The sequence below is a fragment of the Pipistrellus hanaki genome, assembly GCF_964339955.1.
Source record: "Pipistrellus hanaki genome assembly, chromosome: 1".
Taxonomy (NCBI): Eukaryota; Metazoa; Chordata; class Mammalia; order Chiroptera; family Vespertilionidae; genus Pipistrellus; species Pipistrellus hanaki.
The window spans coordinates 55,754,415-55,779,485 of NC_140503.1; the positions used below are offsets into that span (position 1 = coordinate 55,754,415).

Below are 25,071 nucleotides of genomic sequence, written 5' to 3' on the forward strand. Positions count from 1 at the left end.
AAGAAGTCCTGGCTTATTGGGTAATTCTGGCAAAACACCTTAAGAGATAATATTGTGGGCAAAGTCTTTATAGCTTCTTTTTTAAAAATACACATTTTTATTGATTTCAGAGAGGAAGGGAGAGGGAGAGAGAGATAGAAACATCAGTGATGAGAGAGAACCATTGATCGGCTGCCTCTTGCATGTCCCCTACTGGGGATCTAGCCTGCAACCTGAGACCCTGCAGACCACAGGATGATGCTCTATCCATTGAGCCAAACCAGCTTAGGCTTTAAATATTCTTGAAATGCCACGACTGAGAAAAATTTTCCATATTTGTGTGCATGGCTATTTATTAATCCCGTTAAATACTCTGATGTATCCCGAGGCATATATCCTCCTCCTACTGACTATGATGCAATCTTGGGCCTCAGCGTCCTGTGAGTAAACTGGGTCATCTGATGTCAGGTGATGTGACCCTGTGGCATAAATGCTGGGCTTCTCTCCAGCAGCATTTAAACAGTATGCTCTTTTAAGGTGGCCTTTTCTCGTGCAAAAATCCATGTTGCACATCTTTAATCTGTGACTCACTGTATCCTTCAAGAGTGATTAGTCTGTCTGAAAATAATCTGCAGATATGATGGAACATGCATTCCATGTGCTCAGCGGCTTCTCTTGGCCAGTCCCATAGGTTATGGACAATATTTAAAGGGGCACACAGTTAGGGCCCTTTTGAAATGTTAAATATCAGTTGCTCACGAGTCACAGTTGCTGGATTTGATTATGAACTCCATAAACCAGGTAATCCCTTCACATCTCATTTAATACCTTCCTACCCACATACCCCCCCCCACACACACACACATAGCACCCACACCTAAGTGCAGGGCTCTGCAAGATGGAGCACAGTGCCCTCAGAGGAGGTGAATTCCTTTTGTGAAGCTCATATCTAACTACTGACTAATTGTAGTAAGAAGTGTGTCTTAGTCAACCTCACGGTAAACAGCACCTCTCAGTGAGCTCCAGACTTACTTTACAGCTCCCTATTTGGCATCTCCAGTTGTGTGTCTTAGGCAATCTCAAATTCTCTGTGTGCAAAACGGAGCACTGGACTACCTTCCTCCCACACTCCCCCAGTCTCAGTAAATGGCAAGAATGTAAAGGTGATCTTGAATCCTCTCTTTCCCTCACAACCCATACCCCAACTCATCACCAAGTCCTCTTTTCTCTATCTGCAAAATGTACCCCAAACCTGAGAGCCCTCATCCTCTTACTGTGGCTATTCTCATAGCCTTCTCCCTTGCTCTCCTATGTCTATTATGTAACTAGAGGCCAGAGTGATTGATCTCTCTAAAACAAATGTAAAGAGCCGAAACTGGTTTGGCTCAGTGGTAGGGCGTCGGTCTGTGGACTGAAAGGTCCCGGGTTCGATTCCTATCAAGGGCATGTACGTTGGTTGCGGGCACATCCCCGGTAGGGGGTGTGCAAGAGGCAGCTGGTCGATGTTACTCTCTCATCGACGTTTCTAGCTCTCTATCTCTCTCCCTTCCTCTCTGTAAAAAATCAATAAAATATATTTAAAAATAAAAATAAAAGAAATGTAAAGAAATAATAATTTTTAAAAATCAGATCTTGCCGAAACCGGTTTGGCTCAGTGGTAGAGCGTCGGTCTGCGGACTGAAGGGTCCCGGGTTCGATTCCGGTCAAGGGCATGTATGTTGATTGCGGGCACATCCCCGGTGGGGGTTGTGCAAGAGGCAGTCGGTCGATGTTTCTCTCTCATCGACGTTTCTAGCTCTCTATCGCTCTCCCTTCCTCTCTGTAAAAAAATCAATAAAATATATTTAAAAAAAAATCAGATCTTGACATCTCTTGCTCAAATCCTTCCAACGATTTCTCATCACATTTACAATCCAATGAAAATTATTTATGATGGCCTTGTGACTGCCCTGCTTTCCCAAGTCTGTCCTAATTTGACTGCCTTCTTGCTGTTCTTCAAGCTCATGGAGCATATTTTCATCTCAAGGTCATTACATATGTCGTCCTTTCTAGCTGGAACATTCCTCCCCAGATGTTTGCCTGGCTAACTCCTTATATTTTTCAGGGTTCTGCTTACATGTCACTGTTTCAGTGAGACCTTCCCTGACCAGCCTATCTAATATAGCCCTCCTATATATTATACTCCTTTTGCTGAACTGTAATTTTATTTAGAGCATGCATCACTTCTGACATATTTAAATATGTGTTGAATGAATGAATGGTTTAGCACTCTTCCCAAGAGTACTGGAGTACTGGAGAGTGAATTTTACCACTTAAAGTTGTCCAACTTTCTACAGCAGTGCATCGTTTCCCTCTGCATACAGTATATACTGAGTGGCCAAGATTATTATGATCTCTGAATGCATAATAATCTGGCCACTCAGTGTATATCCTATATAATAAAAGGCTAATATGCAAATTGTCCCCTCAACCAGGAGTTCAACCAGCAGGCATGTCGGCCAACCACTCATGTCCCCTCCCCCTGGCCAGGCTGGCCTGACCCCACCCATGCATGAATTCATGCACCGGGCCTCTAATATTATACCGAGTGGCCAGGTGATTATGCATTCAGAGATCATAATCATCTGGCCACTCAGTGTATGTCCCTCAGACATAGTTTCTCCTGGCAGTAAAAAGAATATCTTGATGCTTTGGAAACTAAGTCCAAACCAATCATTCTAACACACGGTTTCAAGAACATACAAGTACAGAATCACCAACATTGTTATCTCAAAAAGAATAAGGGCAGCAGCACTGAGTCATAGATTCCCACAGCATGCAAACATCTTTCCCCTGCAGCAAGCGGAACTGCAAGATGTTACAGGTGATAATAGTTCAAAGGCTGCCGTGGCCGCCTTGAGGCCCTGGGTGGAGTAGGCAGACTCTGAACTGAGTTACACCTTTGAAAGTGCTGAGACTGTACTGCTACCCACAGCACCTGACCTCAGTGAGAGCAGGGACACCGGGTGGTGTGGACTTAATGCCTCACTCAGTTCATAGCAATGGGGCAATGAGTCCTATTCCAGAGCCAGGGCTAGCAGCTGTTTTAGGGCTCCATGCTTCTGAGTAAGAGCTTGTACAGGCTGAGAAAATAGGCAGAGAAGGAAAGAGTGAAAAATGGAGAGATGAAAAGAGGGAAAGGGGTGACAGAACGGAGAAGGAAGATCATGAAAGCCTCAGGAGATAATGAAAAGGAGACTTGGTGTGGTGAATAGAGATGGGGGGATGATATGTGTGTGTGGCATTCTTTTGTCCTCATCCTAATTATTGTTCTTATTTCTCCTCTCCTTTTGTTGTTTTCTCGCTGTATATCCCTTGCCTCCTCACAAACACACTGGCTTTCCGTCATTTGGAATGGACACATCTATTGCCTGTGAAAGAGATGATAGATTTCTCTGTGCCCTGGGAAAACGTATTAACACATGGATGGACAGCTGAGTCCCTGGAGCTGCTCTGCTGCAGCGGCTGCTTTTCTTTAATCCGGTGATGGGACATCCAAAGCTGCTTCCCTGAGACAGGTGTGTGGACTTGCCAGAGGACCTTTTGCCCACAGACCCCTAGCTCCTCTCTCTGTCTCAGTCTGGTCACCTTACTAGGTTTGAGGCTATTTTTTACTCCAGGGCATTTCAGGCTGGAATGAGGAGCCAGCAGTACAACTAGAGTCACAACCAGGGCCAGGGCCAGGGCACGAGAGAGGAGCCAGGGCATTTAAGAGGCCTCCCCAGCTCAGCACAGAACAGAGCTGAGATCCAAGACAAACAGTTAAGGGTCTCCTGCCTTATCTCACATCAGGAAAGAGTGGCAGTCTTACATACACACTCCTTTGCTTGCTGTATTCAAATTCTAGTTCTGTCTTCTCCTCCTCCTCCTCCTCCTCCTCCTCCTCCTCCTCCTCCTCCTCTTCCTCCCCCTCCTCCTTCTCCTCCTCCTAAATATATTTTTATTGATTTCAGAGAGGAAGGAAAAGGGAGAGAGAGACAGAAACATCAATGATGAGAGAGAATCATTGATCGGCTGCCCTCTGTATGCCCCACACTGAGGATGGAGCCCACAGCCTAGGCATGTGCCCTGACTGGGAATTGAACTGTGACCTCCTGATTGATAGGTTGATGCTCAACTACTGAGCCATGCCGGCCACGCTAGTTCTGCCACTTTCTAACTGGACTGGATCTTATGTAAGCTCATTAAGTCTCCAGTTCCTCTGATACAGAATTTAGGGGTGGGGGGAGGGGAGAGGAGAAACACGTCTGAGGAGGGCTCAGCACTATTTCTGGCACAATCAATGGAAGCTATTATTACTACTCAGTATACTCTACAGTGGAGGATCATTGTGAACAACTGTTTTAGATCTGCATTCTTGACTGCTGGTGGGTGGCGGTAGTTCTCATTGTTTCTCTTCCAGAGATCTTGACCCAGGTTGAAAGCTCCTGAAATGTAACCTGTTAGGACTCAGCACAGCTGGGAATCTGGAGACCCCGAGGCCTGCTGGCAGGGGAAGGGCTGGCTTGTTGCCAGTCAGAAGCAACAGGCCCAGGATTGCTATCTTCGTTTCCCTTAAAAGCTCCTCCAGCTCAGATTGTGAAAGGACTGGGTGAGAGGCTGGGGGTTAATAAGCAGGTGAAACAATAAAAACACCTTGCTTGTGTCGTTTCTTGGAGACTTTGGTGTTGATGGGTCTTTGAGGGGATGAAATCACTACAGGGAATTTGTCCTTTCCTATCTCCAACACAATTTTAGGGTTTTATATACCCTGAATATATAATATATATCCTAAACTGTAATATATTATGTATTATCTTTTTTTTCTGTCAATATTCATCTAATACTACCTTATACTCATAGGCTGAGATAAGGCAGGGCCTAGATAGTTTGTCAAGAGAGTATTGATTTCATATAATTGTCAGCATGAAGATTCCAGCTATTGTTTGAAGAGGTGGACATGGTGTGTGACATCTTGGGAAGAAACCCTTAGTGTTCTAGGGTCTCTGGACCTCTTGGGTCATGCACCAGGTTGACCGAGACATACCTTGGGCCCATATGGTGGGGTCTCATCTTTCATATTGCCAAGTCTGCTTCCACCTCCTCACAAGCACCCGGATCTCATTTATGGGGAGGGACAGGGGCTGGGAGGAGGAGAGAAGGGCAGTGATTTTTTTCCTACCTCATCTCCAGAGAGTGGGCTGGCACTCCATTGTAATACAGCCCTAAGAGCCTCCAGATCACTTAACTACAAACTATGTCGTATAGGTATCTATGCATCTGATGAACGGAGACGAGGAAAAAAAATCCCCATCTGTTAGAAGGGTCATTTTGTGGGTGATTTTTAAAAATATATATATTTTATTGATTTTTTACAGAGAGGAAGAGAGAAGGATAGAGAGTTAGAAACATCGATGACAGAGAATCATTGATCAACTGCCTCCTGCACACCCCCTACTGGGGATGTGCCCGCAACCAAGGTACATGCCCTTGACCGGAATCGAACCCAGGACCTTTCAGTCCACAGGCCGACGCTCTATCCACTGAGCCAAACCTGTTCCGGGTGATTTTCTTTTTATTTTGCTCTTAATGCCATGATAACATTTATGCAAAAACATTTAAAACACAAGAAAAGAGATAAAACCAAATTCTCTCATCCACAATGCACGAGCAGGACTTTCCCCAGAGGCTTTATTTCTGCCAGCTTTCGTTAGTTAACTTCTCATTTTCCCTTCCGAGACTGGTGAGGCATGTCTCACTCCGTCCAGTTGGTTGGAAGTCTTAGGGAAATTTGGTAACAAGAATTGCAGAGGTTGAGCTTCATAAACTTCTGGTTCCAAGACGCAGGCCTGCTGATAAAGTGAGTTCCTGCCGGTTCACAAAGGACATTTCAGAAAGAACCTAGCTTTGGGGAATGGAGGGTATGCATCACTAATTTGAAAAATCTACAATAGATAGCTTGTTAACTAATGTTTTTAAAGGCAGGACAAAAAGCAAACATTGAGTTGAAGGAGATTTTTAAAATTTCAGATTATATAGCACTTCCGAATGGAGGGGAAATGTCAAAGATTTATTGTTTCTCCTACCAGAAGAGAGTGTCCTCCAAAAAAGATTAAGAATTGGAATAGTTCATGAAAATAATCTGAAGGACATCATAATAAATCTGGGACGTGATTTCCTGTTTTCAGCTGGCTGGCCAGAAGGCCTCACTGCCATAAAAATGAATGCAGTGTCTGACTCTTTATCTGGCTCTCAGAGTCCATTTATGCAATCCACTCATTCCTCTTCAACTCACTCTTAACTAAACTGATTATTCATAAGGCAGTTCATAGTTGTTGATCTTTCATATGGTTGATCCTACCAGCCACAATTATTTTTGCATGTTATCTTCTAATTTAGTTTTATTCACTGTATTCTCTCTGGAGCTGAGGGTTTGCTATTTAAATGTACCATTTAATTACTTCTCTTTCGCCCTGGCCAGTGAGGTTCAGTTGGTTAGAGCATCAACCAGTGCACAAAAGGGTTAGGGTTCAATCCCCAGTCAGGGTGCGTACAGCAGGCAACTGATTGATGTTTCTTTCTCACATCGATATTTCTCTCTCTCTCCATCTCCCTTCTTCTCTCTAGACTCGATTTAAAAACACACACACACACACACACACACACACCCACAAAAAAAAAAAAAACAACAACCCAGTATGTCCTTGAGTTAGGATTGAATTATTGGGAGCTATTAAACATCTTTAAAATAATGATAATAATAATAATAGCAATAATAACTTTCCTTCTTCTGGTGTCTATGGCAAGCTGATTCATGTTCTTGAAGAGTGGGCATTCTGGGAAATAACGACATAAAAATGATATACAGCACACAAACAATTTAAGGCAGGATGTGGCACAAGTTAGAGGAATTCTCGGAGGATTCTTTTCATCCAGGAAATGAAGGAAATGAGTTGCAAGACGGGAAGGGAATGTAAGGAAGAAGAACCATCTGAGCAAAGTCAGGGAGGGAGAAAAGCACAGAATGCATTTGGAGTAGGCGGTGAGCCATCACTTATGTTTTGGGGCCCAGTGAGGTGCATGCTCTCTTGCACATCCCCTACTGGGGATCGAGCCCACAACCTGGGCATGTGCCCTGACCAGGAATCAAGCTAAACCTCCTGGTTCATATGTCGATGCTCAACCATTGAGCCACATTGGCTGGATTTAAGAGACTTTCAAAGTCACATGGCCTGTAACGGCTATTGCTAAGATAGGCTAAGAAATTGTGGCTTCGCATTATTCATCCCTCATCTCCATCCCATACAGGGTGAGTGGGGTGGGGTGGGGGGAGGGGACTGATAACTCATAACTCATGAAGAGTATTGCTTTGGAGATATCTGATACCTACCTACACCTCCAATGGGGAAAAAAGAGATGCTTACTTCAAGCTATGGTGAGAGGAGCTTTCAGGGAAACACATGGAGAACTTGATACAAGGGAAGACAGGGACCCGAGGAAACCAAAGGCAAACTAAAGAGACACACAGAGAGACACTGGAAACAAGTTGCATTTTTACCAACTGTTCCCAGGGGAAAGTGTGCTGATGTTGACAAGTCACTTTGTTATGCACCAAAAATAAGATGGATTAATGGGTTGATAGAGGGATGGATGGATAGATAAGTGATAAATCAATAAAATGCTCCCAGGGACGTTAGGAGAGAACTCTTTCTGAAGCCATTCCAAAAGGGAGCCTAGCTAAGAAAACAGCTTGAACCCTCAGAAGATCCAGGGTGAGGGGTAGGGTCATATGTGGTCCCCAGAAGTGCCTTCATACATGGGATGCATCTAAGACGCCTTCCCATCAAAACCCAAAGGTGGAAGAATATAAAAGCTGAATCAGTGAGTAGTGAAGGTGGAGGAGGTGGAGATGATAAAGAAAGAAAGCAAAAACAAACGTGGCCTCCGCCATGTCCCCCTACTACAGCCTTCTGGCCTGAAGCAAAACTGAACTTGGGAAAAGGAAAAGCTGTAAGTTGGAGCAAAGTTTGCATCCCCTTCATAAGATTTCATCCAAGCCAGTAAAAAAAGTAGCCCTCAGAGTTTTTGGAGAGACAGTGGAGCAAAATATACAATATTTCTGTTCTTGCTTCCTACTCAATCCTGCTTATTTAATAACATGCACAAAAACCAACCCTGGATGAAAGAATCCCGATTTAATATAATACCACACGCTCGTTTATTCAACAAATATTTACTGAGCACTTGCTCTGTGCTGGGCACTAGCATAGGTAGTAAGGATACAATATTGAATTAGATAAACATTTGACACAAGTAGTGCAGTTTTAAAAGCCACAGGGGTAGTGGTAAAACTCTGAGGGCTGCTTTTTTTAGATAGAATCTTGATAGAAATTTGGGTTCCAAAGGTTCATGCATTTGTTAAAACCAGAGTTCAATATTTATTTACAGTTTTTTTTCTTTTGATGTAAAATTTACATATAATAACATGCATGAGTCTTAAATATCTACTTGCTGAATTTTGACAAACATGTGATCATCACCACTCTGTCTCCCTCCATTGTCAGCACATAGCCTTGCCTTCTGCTTCACCGAGAAAATAGAAGCCATTAAGCCTTCCCTCAACTTATAAATGTACTTGGAGCCACATCTATTCTTTCTTCCTTCCCTTCCCTTATTGAGGACAACATGCTCTACTCCCATCAGAGGCCAATTTCTGCCTCTGAGTTTTATAACCTATCCCTTCGACCTTCTCAGACACCCTGCTCTATTGGATTGACCCTCATCTTGAACTCTCATTTTAATGAAACCAAATTAAGTGTAATGCTGGGTTTTCTCTTACCTCAGAGTCCTTTCACATGCCATTTCCTTTGCTTGGAACCGCTTTCCTACTTCTTCTGCACATATATCGTAATTCCTGTGCACCCTTTAGGTCTTTGCTTAGATGCTATTTACTTAGCTAGGACTTTGCTGATCTTCTATCTCACAATATGGTAAATCCTATTGAACTTTCTTTTTCATGACACTCAGCTCACTTGTAGTTTCTGGTTCTATGTATGACTTGCCCACAAGACAAACATGTTCTCTGCCCTCACAGGGCCTCCTTCACTGCTATACATTAAATATTTGTTGCTGAGTGAAATAACTAAATGCTTTTAAATGTCCTCCTTTTCTTCACATAATTTAATTTTTTATCCTAATAGCTATTTCAGTCTTTTCCAGGATTATGTTAAAAAAGGAGGACACTGTAACATTTTATTCTTATAATTTCTTATAATTCTGTTCTTAAACTTAAAATGAATGTCCTGTACATAGGAGATTCTCAACAAGAGAATAAAAATCCCATGCTGTGGAAAGATCCTTAGAGAGCCTATATTTCAGTTTCCTTAGGAAGAAAACCTAAGCTCTGTACTATTTTTTATAACTGAATTATTATTGCATTCTTATCACCTTTTTACTCAGATGGGGGTATCTTATGGCTAGAAACCACTAGTGGGGAGACATTCTAAAAATTCAGAGTTCTTTCTGTCTGAAAATTGTGAAGGATGATCATCTGTTAGTTTACATAACTACATCTTATAAATAGCTTCATTTTCCTGCGGAAACCTAAGCTCATTCAGTATTCACTGATAGACACGAGGGACCTAACAGTACATGAACTGCTCATGTGTGTAACAGTCATACATGCATGTGCCATTTGAACAGATAAATATGTATACACACATACATGGATAATTTGAAGAGGCAGAAGAGTTCATAAAACTAAGAAAGGAGAGAGATCTCCTTACAAAGGGTTTTTCTGCCAGCCTTGATTTAAGTCTTTTTCTAATAATTTTTTAAAATTGATTTTTATAGAGAGAGAGAGTAGGGGAACCGACAACCTATCAAAAGGGTGCGCCAGATGACGCCCAACCAACTGAGCCACACTAGCCAGGGCATTGGTGTAACTCTTGTTAATCCAATATAGCATTTGTCACCAGGTCAAATACATGATCCACTTAAGTACAGGGGCTTCACAGACCAGCCTCTTCATGGAGTCCTATCCAAATAAAACCAGACTAACAAGTTAGTCCTAGACAAACTGTCCCTGAAGCATGACACAGCAAACTTCTTAAAAACTCTTTTTTCCCAGCTCAAATCTCCACATCCCTCAATCCTCCAAACAGGAGTAGCCTCTGCTCTCTTCTTTCATTTCTGTATAATTTAGCTTATGCAGGTGTTTACTTTTTCTTTCTCACCCGGGAGCTTACCAGCCAGCAAGAACTCTTGGGGAAGGGGTGGTGGTTGGACAGTGGGCCTGAGGAGATAGGGGGAGGTGGGAAGTCTGCCAGGCTCAGCAAGGGTCCAGTTTCAGCATGGCAGTCTCTTTCCCTAGGGAGCCAGTGAGCTGGAGGAGATAAAAGGAACGATTGATCAGTAAGGGCAGTGGAAACAGTAACATCCCAGAGGATACACCATTATCGGTTGGACAGCATGTCCTATCGTATTTTCCTTTACAGTCCTGACTCCCTTTAGCTGGTCACAGAAGAAAGGCTCGTGTGCCCAGTGGGCAGATTAAAAACTCTCACTAAAGAGGTGGTTTGGGCTAATGACGTGGTCTCTGTGGTTCCTGAAGACTTGTCCTGAGTCCCCAGTGGCTGCTAGGCCTCCAGTGTAACAGTCCAGAGGAGCAGTGAAGTGCAATGCAAAGCGCAGAGCGGCCGGGCACCTACTCCTAGGACCGCCCCAGGGACAGCCTGCAGGTGAGCCCGCGGCAGGGCCCCGCCCCGCCCACTGCCCTTTCGGCCCCGCCCACTACCCCTCTAGGCCCCACCCCTCGCGCCGCCATTTCCGACTACGCCTTCGCTTATTTCGGCCCATCTCGGCTTCCATCCCAGATGATCCCTCCCCGAAGGTGCCACCGCCTCCTCCATCTCCCGGAGCTGGGTCCACCTCCGCCGCCTGTGGCGTAGCCGGAGTCTGCGTCGGGGCCAGCCAGAGAGGGGCGGAGGTCCGGAGCCCGGTCTAAGGCCGAGCGGGGGGCCATGGAGAAAGCGGCCCGAGGCGCTCTCCACACCGACTAAGCGGGCCCGTTGCGGCTGCAGGCGCCATGGACCGAGCCCCAGCAGAGCAGGTACGCGGGGCTGGGGCTGCTGGGGCTGGGCCAGCCGGGCCGGGGGCCGGGGGTGGCCGCCTCCTCCCGGCGGGCCCCGGGCTCCCAGCCTGGGCCCCGGACCGCCGGAGCCCCGGGCTGCCGGGCGCGGACTCCCCGGCGCGCCCCGCTCCGCTGCTTTGTTCCCGGAGCCGCCTCGGCGGGCAGGGGCGCTTGTCCAGCCTTGTTTACCGTCCCCGCCGGGCGCGGGGCTCGCCTCCGCCCCTCCTGCCGGCCTGGGGAGAGGGGCCCGGAGACTCCCATCCGTCCGTGCTCCCCGAGCGGAGGCTTTGTAACTTCCAACCGAACCTGCCCCACGCCCCCCCTCCCGTCCGTTCTGGAATGTGTTTTCCAGGTGGAGAGGCTTTCGGGGCTCCTCACCCAGAGGGACTGTCAGGAGCCAGGGGTAGATCGATCGCTACAGAAGAGGGGGTCTGGGCTCCTGGAGACCTGCGTTCCAGTGAGCGAAGCCTTGCTTTTAACAGTGGCTTAAGGGAGGTGTTCCCTTTAAGATAGGAAATGCTACAGCTTCCCCTTGCCCTTCCACCTAATTATTGTATTTTGCAAAAATTAGTGTTGTTTTTTTTTGCTTTTTTTTTTTTTTTCTTAAATCAAGCTTATATCTTAAGGGTATAGGACCCGAAGCATGAATTCATGGAAGTGATCCACAAAGAAGTCCCATAGGATCTGTCATGTTTTTAATTGTACCACATTCTTGATTCTCCTTGCTAAGTAGGTGCTAGGAGGCAGGGATTTTTTTAAGTTGTCATCACAATAAAAAAAAAAAAAAAGAAGAATATGGAATAATGTTTTATTTCCTCCAAGAAGTTCCAGTCATTTCCAATCTTGAGACCTCCATGAAATGACGGAAATCTGATGAAGTCCGAAGTTTATTCACTCTCCATTCCCCTCTTCAATGGTAGGCCTTGCCCAGTGATGAACTAGTCTAACAGATGGAGCAAAAGGAGAGATTAGTGATTTGCCTAATTATTTTACAAGTGGATGATTAACACCTTAATGAGACTGGACTTCCCAAATTCCTCTATATAATTGATTATATGTTGCCAGTCAAAGCCAGTTTTGACATAGAAACTGGGCTCTTTGAGCAGGCAAAGCAGTTTCCTAGTTGTGTATATTTGTTTCTAGAAAAGTTTTAGTCATTTAAAAAAAGCTTTATGTGACTCAGAGTGAATATGACTGAAAACACAAATGAGTTTATGAAACAATACGTGGATTCACCAAAGCAAAATTGACTGAAGCGTCTTTGGCAAATACATATGGGCTTTCCTTTTAATCCAGAGTATATTCTATGTAAGGCCTATATACAGTTTAGTGAAAAACAAAAATTTAAGGTATCTTATTAAAAATGCCCAAGACAAAGTAATAGGATATTTTCTTGAATGATTTTCTTGTATGTGTGTCACTAATGAAAGGGTTACACATTTTGGTCCTACACTATGATGCCAGAACTATAACCAGAATGCCACCGCATGTATACTTATGGTTCCTTTCATCCTAGAGGTAATGTAATTAACTATTTAGATGATCTCTTGTGTGTAATTATCTTAACAGCAAGTGCTGTGAGCAAATTATTTGAACTGGAGAGCCTCTTCCTCTCTCATCCTACATTTTTCAAAGTCCACAACCTATTTGAAATCTTGTAGAAACTTAAGAATTAGAAAAAACCAACATTGTTTCCATTCTTTTTCCTCCAGTACTTCCCGCCTCTTCCCCACCCTGATCCTAAGTACTAAGAGAAAAATTTCAACCACTCCCTTGTATTACCCCCACACATATATAGAAATCCAGATCCATAAAAGAGATGCTACTTTGCCTAGTTCATGCTGTAGGCCAATGTTGATTCAGGGTCCCTGGATGACCTGGATGGCAGGTGCTTCATTTTATGTTAGCATATTTCTGGGGCAAGATTCCATTATTTTCATGATATTTTCAAAGGGACCCATCATTGAAAAAAAGCTGCCATTAACTTAATGGTAGATTGGGTCTAGAACTGAGATCTCTCAACTTTGTGGGGTTCTTGATTGTTTCTACTATACCAGAGTAATGCAATGGCTTTTCCAGGTTATTAGGAATATACTTTTATATTTTTATAATGAAGTGAATTTAGATAAGTAAAAATTATAAAAAATATATGTAATAATATGCTGAATTTTTATTTTTCTTCACGAAATGATTTTGTGTTTTTTGTTTTTTCATTTTAAACCAGTGTTGGTTTATATTCAGAATTTCTGGAAATGCTTACAGCATTTATAACTTATTATAATATTGGAGTGGTTAGTAATTAATAGAAGGTAAATTTTCTTCTAAAGTACTTAGTAATACAAACTTTCTGCATTTCATCTTAACCTAATTGAAATCCCTGGGGTATTACACAGTGTAACTTTTAAGAAAATATCTGATTAAGATTATAAAAACTTGATCAAGATTATAAAAAGTTATTAGGAATATGTGCTAGATAATAGTCCTGATTGCAATAATGACTATATGAAAGAATCTTATAACCAGAAGAGAATTTCAGGAATATTATCTTTTAGCAAGACTGTTTTAAATCAAAGCAAGTAGCTTAATTTTAACTGCCAGAATTAGATGTTCTAAGAACAGATATGGCTTGGTATAATGCTTTTTTTTGTCCTTAAAAAAAACAAAACAAAAAAAGCTGGTGTAAAGTGATGTAAAGAATAAATCATGGCCGAAACCGGTTTGGCTCAATGGATAGAGCGTCGGCTTGGGGACTGAAGGGTCCCGGGTTCGATTCCGGTCAAGGGCACGTACCTTGGTTGCGGGCATATCCCCAGTAGGGGGTGTGCAAGAGGCACTGATGGATGACTCTTTCTCATCGATGTTTCTAACTCTCTATCTCTCTCCCTTCCTCTCTGTACAAAATCAATTAAATACTTAAAAAAAAAAAAAAAGAATAAATCATGGAGTTTATTTTGTTTATAAAGGCTTCAGTGTATCTATTTTTAGAAAACTTAGAACAGTGTTTTGAGATTTAAAAAAATAAACAATGGCCTTAGAAGTGACAGAACACTTGAGATTTACAGTCTCTTTTGAATTATTAAATAATTTAAACATTGGCTTAAATTTTTAGTACATTAACATTAGATAGGGATTTTTTTTTGCTTGTTTTTTAAGAATTGACAATGTTCTTGATCACTATTGTCTTTAATTCTTAGAAAAGCAAATGTATAACAAATAGACATGACTTCATACAAAGTGCTGTTCACCAATAAACATACAAAATTATCTGGTTTATAATTCTTTCCTTTAAATAATGTATAAACTGCAATTACTAAACATATTCTAAGTAAATTACTAAAATGTAATACATAATATTTATAGTTTGCCTTTATGAATATAAACTAGTAATCTGTTTTAACAGATTTTTAAAATAAAAAAATGAAAGTAAATAATGCTCATTTAGTGAAAATGCCATTTGGAAATTTTAAAAGGCATCCTATATTATACCCTATATAATAAAAGGCCAATATGCAAATTGACCGAATGGCAGAAAGACTACGCAGGAGCTGCCCCCTAGTGGTCAGTACGCTTCCACAAGGGGAATGCCACTCAGCCAGAAGCCAGGCTCATGGCTGGCGAGTGCAGCAGCAGTGGCGGGAGCCTCTCCTGCCTCCATGGCAGTGCTGAGGATGTCCGAATGCTGTCTTAGGCCTGTTTCTCATCAGATGGACATACCACAGGAGCTCCTGGAAGGCCGAAGGCTGGGCTGAGGGACCGCGCCCCCCCCTCCCCACCCCCAGTGCACAAATTTTGTGCACCAGGCCTCCAGTTTTCCCCTAAGCTCTTAAATTTGTCTGAGGCAAATGTATAGTATAAATACTTCCATTGTTAAACTTATTAAAAGGAAAATAAAAATTAAGCATTCAAGGCAAGGAGTTGGGGGGGGGGCGTGGAACCCACAAAAGCAAGGGAGAAAATGTAAAAACATGAATAAAATCCAAAAACTAATATTAAATTTATAAAACTGGTTTTTAGAAAAGCATCACCAGTTCTTAACAGGATTAGATGCAGTTTGTTTTAAGAAAAGGGAAATATCTGGATAGCAAAGCAAATGGGCAGAGTCTAAGTTAAATACTTGGATTTTTTTTTTTTTTTTTTTTTTTTTTTAATGTTTAACTACTGAAGTTTATTTTGGCAAGTGGTTTACTTTCATTGTAAGCCACTCCAGCAGAAAACAATACAGCTAGCAGGTATCTCTTAAGCATTAAAATGTTTTTCATTTACTAGAAGACATTTATCTTTTGCCATAACATATAAAATATCTTAATATTTGATATATCAGACTTCTACCTCAACATATAGTAAGAATGTGGAGGCTTTCCATGATCGTATTATTTTTTCTGTAGGTGTGTGGTACATACTGAAATTTCACAGTGGGAGAGTGCCTTACTATGTTCCAGTTCAGTCTTGATATTAAGCGGGTGACATTTTTCTGTTGCTTAACCTGGGGAAATTATTCGCACTCTTCAGGAGGTTCTATCCTGGAGGGGTTTAATGTACATTTCCTGCTGATGTGTGCTTAGTAATAATGTTGCCCATTTTCCCTAAACCTGTCTATACTGTGCTCTTTCCTAAATATGTGCTCAATGCATATTTATTGCATTATAAAGACTTTCAATGATCTGAATGCATTTGTTTAATAAAAACTTCAATTTAAAGAGCACTTAATGAGGTTTTTATAGTTTCATGTTTTGAGAAATTCTTGGGGTTTCTAGATTATTCCCATTAATGAGGTTTTATTATTGACATTTGTTTTAAAATATGCAGGATTTAAAATCAATGTGTAACTGTTTTTCTGGGATTATGATTTTTCATTAGTTTGGAAAATTCTGAAATAATTTCTAAAAGAGAAAGGTAATTTTATTATGTAGTGTTGTATTTTTAAACAAATAATACAGGAATTTGTTCTTTGTAGTTAGATTTATACCATATTTATATTTTCTTTAAGGAGATAACTCCTTGCTATAAAATTTCTGATTTCTAAAAAATAGATTTTGGCAAAGGTAGAGAGACTAAACACCAAAATTCAAACTGAAGAGTATTACATGAAGTAACCAGTTTAATTTTCTCAAAATGTTTTTGTTCTCCACTGTGTAAGGCATTTTTCTTTAATTTCTATGCTAGTATAATTGAAATATTGCCAGAATCTGTTGCTTGCTTAATGTATTATCTTTACAGGGTTTATTTTATGGAATTTTAAGAATAGTTCATTATCTTAACATTACATTTCAGGTCTGAAAACAGCAGATGCTGCATTTTGATGTATTACAATGAAGGCCCCAAGTCACAATAAACAACTTCTAAAAACATACAGAATTGTAACTATAGGGGAGAGTTAGCCAGTCTGTTCCTACTAGTGACATCTTCTGTTTGTACAGCTGTTGACTACAGCAGATTCTCTTTTTTGCCGAACACAAAGGATCATTTTAGTGTTTGTGAATTGTATTGTTGAACTCTTGATATCTAGAATTGCATTTAGAATAGAAACTAGTACAAACTTTAATGTTTAAGGGTGTATAGGGGTGGGCAAAAATAGGTTTACTGTTGTAAGTACCCAAAACACAGCTTATTTTTTTATTATTTATATTATTAATTATTAACTTATTTTTGCCTACTCCTATGTACTGTGTATGTGAAGACATCAGTTATAATTTATGCATGACACCTTTTGAACAGCAACTTCCCTAAATTCATAAAATGCTTAAATAAAAGTATAGATGAAACTAGTATAAAAAACAACTTTTTACTTGAGCAAGAATTTGAATTTCTTGTTACGAAAGTAATGTAGGATTCTATTTTTTTGGGGGGGTGCGGGGGGGTGGTCCAGAAAAATGTTATTAAATTTTTTTTGTTTCCTTATTATTTTAATAGCACTCCTTTTTTTCATGTTAGACTGAGAATTTGATGTAACCATATTCCTTGTTTTAAAAAAAATCCTAATGTCTTCTCATCCAGATTTATAAACTATACAGAAAATTCATAGAAGCTCAAAAGGGCTTTTTGATTTTTAAAAGTACTAAAGTTATCTTTTTAGTATAGTTAAAATGTGATTTGTTTGCCTTCTTGTGTATGTATAAAGCAAGCTTCCATTATGTGTATTATTGTTGAAAATCAGCTTTTTTTCCCTAATTAGGGAAACATTTATTAGGTTTATTATTTTATGCCTGGCTTATATAAATAAGTTTGAAGTTCTAGTGACTGTATAGTGAAGAGAACTGGCTTATTTTATTAGCATTTGAAAGAGTTTTTACCTCCTGTTTTGAAATTCAAGAAACTGAGTTTAGTTCTCAGATATTTGTAAGTTCAATGACCTATATCTACTTGAGATTTGGTTAGTAGTATAAAAGTACACTTCAAAGTTAAATCAGATTTGAGGAAGGATAGTGAATTAATACTGCTATATAGTTCAGATTATCTTCTTTCTCCTTTTTAAAAAGTACTTCTGAATTTTCAGTGGAATCTTTTTAGAGAATTTTTTTTTTTTTTTCTGAATAAGGCTATATATTGAAGCATATAAAGTCTTGTCTTTAGTGTTTCTTGGACTTGTTACTGATTACATTTCTGAGTAACAGGCCTGAAATTTACTCTAGGAACTCTGCCTTGGTGTTAGAGCTTCTAATAAATGCTATTCTAGTGTATTTGTTGGGGAAAAGTTCTGGTTAGAATTGTTGTTAATTTGAGGTGATTGATTTGGTGATTAAAACATTAAATGGCATTTCTCTTACTGGTTTATATTTATGTGATTTTTTTACATTCTGCTTTTGCAGAATGTGCCTATAGGTTTCTTCTTTTTATAATTAATTTTTAAATGTATTTTATTTATTTTCCACAGAGAGGAAGGGAGAGAGATAGAGAGCTAAAAACGTCGATGAGAGAGAAACAGACCAGCTGCCTTCTGCACGCCCCCTACTGGGGATGTGCCCTCAACCAATGTACATGCCCTTGACCGGAATCGAACCTGGGACCTTTCAGTCTGCAGACCGATGCTCTATCCACTGAGCCAAAACGGTTTTGGCTATAATTAAAATTTGAAAATTTGTTGTTCAATATGACAAATGTAAAAAGAAAACTGCCTAAAACCAATGTACAGCTAAATGAATTACATAAAGTGAATACCTTATAAGTACCACCCAAGTTAGGACACAGAAGGTTGCCAGGTACCCCAGAATTTCTTCCCAATCACAGCTCCTTCTTTCCTAACAGTAATTCCTATCCTGACTTTTATGGATCGTACTTACTCTTCTTTATAGTTTTGTCACCATATGTGCATTCTTAAATACTTAGTTTTTAAAATACCTTTTGAATCTAGATTTATTATAAGAAAAGACATAAAGTAAAATAGAGTACATATTTTGAATTACTTTATTTGCTCAGGTTATCTTCTTGGAAACTGAAATACTTATTTTTTTCCTAGTTTGTGAACCAGAAGTTTTCTCCCCCTTATATATGTATATTTTAAATTCATCTTAGACATTTTCCTTCCTTTTAACTTAACCATGCTAATCTAATTTCCTGAAAAGGACAGAAATAGACTATTCAAACAAACATAATTATCCTTCAGAATACTGTTTAATGACCCCCCACCCCCAAACAAAATTAATTAGAAACACATTGCTATGGGAAAGAAAACCCGAACAAAACAAAGCACATTGTTATGTCTGCAGAGCTAGATTTCTTACTATCAACTTTATTTGGGGACTCTGAGGTTTGAAAGACTTCCTTCTACTCTTGATTGTTAAGATTTCATGGAAATGGAGTAGCCTTTTATAAGTTTTCCCCTTTTTTATTTAATGACTTTTGCTGTATAATTTAATCATACTTAATTATTTTAATTTGTCATTGTGTTCCTTTGGATGTTTTGTGGATACTGAAAAGAGACCCAATTACTGTTTATAAAAACTGACTTGTTAAATTGTGAATTAATATTACTTAAGTTTTTTGTTTATTTGTTAATAATATGTTTCACTTTCTCTTTGAAGAATGTCAAGCTGTCAGCTGAGGTAGAGCCATTTATTCCCCAGAAGAAGAATCCTGACACATTTATGATCCCTATGGCACTTCCAAATGATAATGGAAATGTTTCTGGCATAGAACCAACTCCAATTCCCAGCTACTTGATTACTTGTTATCCATTTGTGCAGGAAAACCAGTCCAATAGGTAATTTGTTTATTATTTTCTCTCCTAGTTGGGGTGGGAAATATAGAAAATATAGAAGTTGACAAAGCACACCACTTAATTTTTTCCTTTTATAACTGGTAAACATGAATCATTTTTCTATTATGAGGAGTAAATAAAACCGAGAGATGTAGACATTTGAAAACTATTAACATGGATTATTTTCTCATTCTTTCTAAAAGGATATGAATTCTTCGAATATATTTTCTGTAATAAGTAAAATTTGAAGTAAATTGACTTAAATGGAGGAATGAAATTATTCAGAAAGAGATAAGCAAAAAACCTTTTTTGAGATTAGGTATTTAATCATAATTGCCAAAATAATGAGGCATAAGAAGAAAATACCAAGGGATAGATGTTAACTTTGAAGCTTTTATGGTTAGTTAGCATATAACTCTAGACTCTGATTCTAGTTCCAAATTTAGCTTCTCTGCTATCATCTACAGCAGCGTTTTTCAACCGCTGTTCCGCGGGAGATGTTGCCTGGTGTGCCGTAGGTGCAGACAAGACAAGAATTTTATAATTTTTCACTATTTTGTTTACTTAATATTTCATAATAAAGTAATTATAAAATACTTTCTTTGTGTTTATTTGATTCCTATTCAAGAGAATTACTTTATATATAGTCAATATAGGCACAGAGTTAAATTTTTTAACATTTTCTAATGGTGGTGTGCCTCGTGATTTTTTTCATGAAACAAGTGTGCCTTTGCCCAAAAAAGGTTGAAAAACACTGGTCTACAGGACGATTTAACAAATTGCTTGCAATTCAGATAATGTGTAACCTAGTAACCACTAGGTGTCTAACCCTGCTGAGGTTGTCTGGATGATTAGCACTTCATTGGATGATTAGCACTTTATTTTATCGCTGTGTAAAAGTAATTTTAGATTCTTTCCAGTTATATCACTCACAGAAAATTGTACTTGTCTAGCATTGTGGAATAAATGGACGGGGCAGCGAGGCTCTAGCCTGTGCCCAGCCACCCCTGAGGGCTCAGGCAGTCAATATTTCTACACATCCATAATCCATTGTGACACACTAGTGTGCCAAGCACATTCTTTGAGAAATTATATGAGATATGAGATCACTAAACAACTTTCTCAAATTAAATATTCAAGTTAATAACCTGAAACTTTTTAATAGTTTTGGGGATTGGACAAATAGTAGAAACTAAGGGATCCTTCTCAAGTAATTTAGCATTATATTTAAAAAATCTTTGACCAATATGGACTTTGTCCAAAGTGATTTGTAAACTAAAATTAATAGTAGTATTTAACAAAATGATCAAGTGTGTATAGTATGGCAAATTTAATTCTTTTAACCTTACCAAATAATATTTTTTTTTTGTTCTTTTTAAATTTATTTTTGTTTGTTAATCCTCACCTGAGGATATTTTTCCATTGATTTTAGAGAGAGTGTAAGAGAGTAGCAGAGACATAGAGAAAAGAACATCGATGTGTCTGTACACACCATTTGGTTGCTTCCCATACAGCCTGACCAGGGGATCGAGCCTGTAACCGAGGAACATGCCCTTGACCAAAATCGAAACTGGGACCCTTCGGTCCACGGGCTGGTTTTTTTATCCCCTGAGCCAAACTGGCCAGAGCACCTAATAATCTTTTGAGAATTCATGAGTAAGCCAGTTAGCAGATTATTTAAAAATATTTTTAGAATTATGGCAGTGAACATTTTTCCATTTTGCTTTGTCTTAGGAGTAGTGAGGACTAGCTCTCCTTGACCCCTCATTCATCAGCAGCAACCTTCTGTGAGAAGGACTGCTGAGACAAGAAGAAGAATCTTGCTGGTATAGGAATTGCACTAGAAAAAGCTCTGATACTAGGAATATTAGATGGCAGTGGACAGGCTTGCCTTTTCTTCTCTTTACCTTGGATCTGAAGCCTGCTTCCATTGCCAAGTAGGGAAGCCAGGAAAAGAGTAAGACTTGGCCAAGTATTTAAGGGAGTGTGGGAGAGGAATAGGAGGCCCTGGATCTGAGCTAAGGTATGAGATGTGGAGGAATCAAATCACCCATTGTAGTGATCACTTTACACAATAATCACCTTGCGCTGCTCTTTGCAGAAGCCTGTCGCAGTTATTAGCATTGGGTGGGAACATAAGACTGTTGGCAGATCCAGCAGTTAGGTGTTTAACTTTTAGGCAGAACTATCATGAGGTTGTTAACGAGAGAGTTACAAATAAGAATGTAGTATTTTTAAAATATTGGAAAGCAGTAAAACTATTAGGTTGAATTCCTTTATACTGTCATTTAAATTGTTACATATAATAATTTCTATAGCAAAGAAACATATAAGATAATTTTATCTCATTTTTCAGAATTGTGAAGCCACTATTTTGTTCTGTGTTTTCTTTTATTAAAATGAGTTGAAATTTTCCTTTAGCATTACTTTTATAATTATCAATCGGTTTGTTCTATTTTTGTTTTTACAGACAGTTTCCATTATATAACAGTGATATACGATGGCAACAGCCCAATCCAAACCCTGCTGGACCATACCTTGCCTACCCCATTATTCCAGCCCAGCCACCTGTTTCTACAGAGTATACATATTATCAGCTGATGCCAGCACCATGTGCCCAAGTTATGGGTTTTTATCATCCTTTTCCTACACCTTACTCCAACACCTTTCAAACTGCAAATACTGTAAATACTATAACCACAGAATGCACTGAACGCCCAAATCAGCTTGGACAAGTCTTCCCGTTGTCCAGTCATCGAAGCAGAAACAGTAACAGAGGATCAATGGTACCAAAAGTAAGTGACTGATTTTGATTGGCTTTTATGTTTGATATTTCTGTTGTTAATAATAGAGTAAGTAATCTGCCACTTGTATTGATTAGCTTTTAGTGCTGAATTTACTATAAAACATTTTGTTCACTATCTATATATATAAAAGCCTAAGTGACCAGCCAACTATTCAACCAGCCAACCAGTAGCTATGGCACATACTGACCACCAGGGGGAAGACACTCAACACAGGAGCTGCTGAGCTGTGGTGACTTGGCAGCTGCAGTTCTCAGGTGACACACACAAAACCAGAGAGGAGGGAGTCCGATTCTGGGGTGTGTCACCCGAGAACTGCCCTCTTGAAATCCAGGACCCCTTGCAGGATATCAGAGAGCCTATTTTGATATCCCACCAGGCCGAGGGATCCCACCAGTGCACTTATCCATGCACCAGGCCTCCAGTCATAAAATAGTTAAGGGAGATAATATTTATAAAATAATTTTTTCTGTTTTTTATTCTTCATTCTTAATTGGTGATTATTTATATTCGTCTTCAAGTTCCTTCAAAGAGTTTTACATAAACATAATGCACACATATTTCCAAATTAGTTTAATTTAGTGATAAAAATTGTATAGTGACACCAATATTTATAAGTGGTTAGTTTGGATCCCATGCTAGAGTATTGTATGGCTCTTGCACTTCAGGATATTTCAGTCTTCAAAAACCAGGAAATATTATGGAAAAGAACATTTGTGGTTCATTAAATCCCTTCAACTTCATCGTTTCTGTGCTGTGAATTTTTAGGAGGAATGCCACTTTGTTATTCAGAAGGTTACTTTTCTATTGAAGCCTTAGTATCAAAGCAAATAAGAAAAAACATTTTCTTCTCAGCACTTTTGAACTAATGGGAGGCAGAGTAACTTACTTCTCAGATGTATCTTATATCTGTATCAAGGAGTTGGTGCTTTGCTAGATCCCATTAGCCAAGCTTCTTCAATGAAAAGTCTTTGCTGTCTTTTGGCATACTTTTTACAAATTAAAATACAAACCAGCAGCAGAAGTTGTTTTGAAAGGCTTTATTCTTCATTCATGGGAACTCTGTGGGTCAAGGGAAATCTTTTTAGAGACCTCTGCAATTGAAAAGAAATAAATATTAGGAATAAGATAATAGTATATAATTTTCATATGTTGAAGAAATATGATTCTCAGAGTTCATTCTCAGCACTTGAGTTTAAGAAGTTAAATTCAGAGTTCCATTGCATAAATTGTGATTAGTGATGAATACACATATTTTTTCAAAAAAAGGAAAGAATCAGCTTTAATGTTTTCTTTGTAAACTCCTTAACAGAAATTTCTTTTGTACTTCATTCCTATCATGATACTGAAATTTGGCCTTTGGATAAGTTATTTATTATATTTTTAAATAAAAATTTACAATTTCTTATGCCTATAATTTATGAATTATTGAGACAATTAAAATGCAAGTAATAATTAAAATGAATTTATATTTATTTATAGTAGTGTTAATGTTTATTTGAAAAATAGTGTTTAAATGTGTCTACAATACCTTATTTAGCCTATTATGATTGGCTGCAATCCTAACACAAAAACCCTGTTTCCCTGTGAGTTGGGGGCCACTGATTTGGAGCATACATTAAGGTATATTGTATAGTGGATGTGTATTCTATAATGTTTAGTACATTAACTAGAATCCTATTTTTAAAATTTATTTATTTATTTATTTATTTATTTATTTAAATCAACAGCTTTTACAACAGCACATAAAAAGCAAAAGGCCACTGGTGAAAAATGTAGCTACTCAGAAAGAGACAAATGCAGCAGGTCCTGATAATCGATCAAAAATCGTGCTTCTGGTAGATGCTTCACAGCAAACCGGTAAGGCAGGGTTCTTCTGTACAGTATGTTACTGATTTTTAGCTGTTATCATGCATTGGCTTAATAATTGTGGATTATACCATTTTTTATGATTCTAGACTTTTACCCTTTCCTGCCACTTTGTGTAATTCTCTAGAAAGGATGAAACAGTCCAGGTCCTTAATGTTCTTTCAATTTATTTGCTGGCTTATATACAATTTTGAACAAGATTTGAGGTTTCCTCATAAAGTAGTGGAACAGTTCAGAAATCAGAGATGGAATTTTTAAAAAGCTGTAAAGATATGAGGGAGTCATTTTGATAAAAATCATAATTCTACATATTCTTATAACTAGATTAAAACCTGTTATAAAACATCCCTAATATTCTATAATACTTTTCTAGAATTAGCAAGTTTTTAATTCATATTTTAGCATAGATCTAAACCAGACTTATGAGTTCAAACAAGTAAAAACTTTGGATTAGTAGGATATAATTTTGTCATAAGTTTTTTAGAGGATGATATAAACATTAAATGAAAAAACTTTATCCAGGTAATAGATAAGAATTAATCTATAATAATAAAAGCATAATATGCAAATTGACCAAACGACGGAACAGCAGAACAACCTTCTGGACGACCACGCTATGACGTACTCTGGTACCACGCCAGCCAAGGCAGGTGCAATGCGATTGGTTGGGAGCCCCACCATCGCCCCATGATAGCCTTGTAGAGGGAGGCCCAGGCCACCCACTGGCAGGGCAATCGACTGGGGGTAGGGGTAGGGGGGCTCCACGATTGTCCCAAAGAGGGAGGCCCAGGCCACCCTCTGTGCAGTGATCGATTGCAGAGCTCTAGGTGGGTAGGCGGGGCCACCCAGCCAGTAGCCACAGAGGGAGGCCCAGGCCAGCCAAGCGATTGCACCCCACGCCTGTCGCCTGCAGAGGAAGGCATCTGATGGTGGGGGAGGGAGAGCAGTGCTGCACAGATGGCGAGCAGTGGCACCGGTGGGGGCGGGCCAGCTGGGGGAAGGAAAGGCCCAATAGGCCCTGATCCCTGACCAGGCTTAGAGACCTTACCCAAGGGGTCCCAGATTGTGAGAGGGTG

General features: G+C 39.5%; 1 protein-coding gene across 1 annotated transcript in view; it reads left to right on the top strand.

Moving 5' to 3' along the window:
• The first annotated feature begins 10,869 nt into the window (after positions 1 to 10,869).
• SECISBP2L (SECIS binding protein 2 like) overlaps positions 10,870 to 25,071 on the top strand; it is a 49,991-nt gene continuing 35,789 nt past the window's right edge. Inside the window, exons 1-4 of the mRNA XM_084871709.1 lie at positions 10,870 to 11,107; positions 19,147 to 19,325; positions 21,793 to 22,117; positions 23,857 to 23,986. Coding sequence (XP_084727835.1) covers positions 11,084 to 11,107; positions 19,147 to 19,325; positions 21,793 to 22,117; positions 23,857 to 23,986 — 658 coding nt within the window. The 5' untranslated portion in view covers positions 10,870 to 11,083. The remainder of the gene's footprint in view (positions 11,108 to 19,146; positions 19,326 to 21,792; positions 22,118 to 23,856; positions 23,987 to 25,071) is intronic.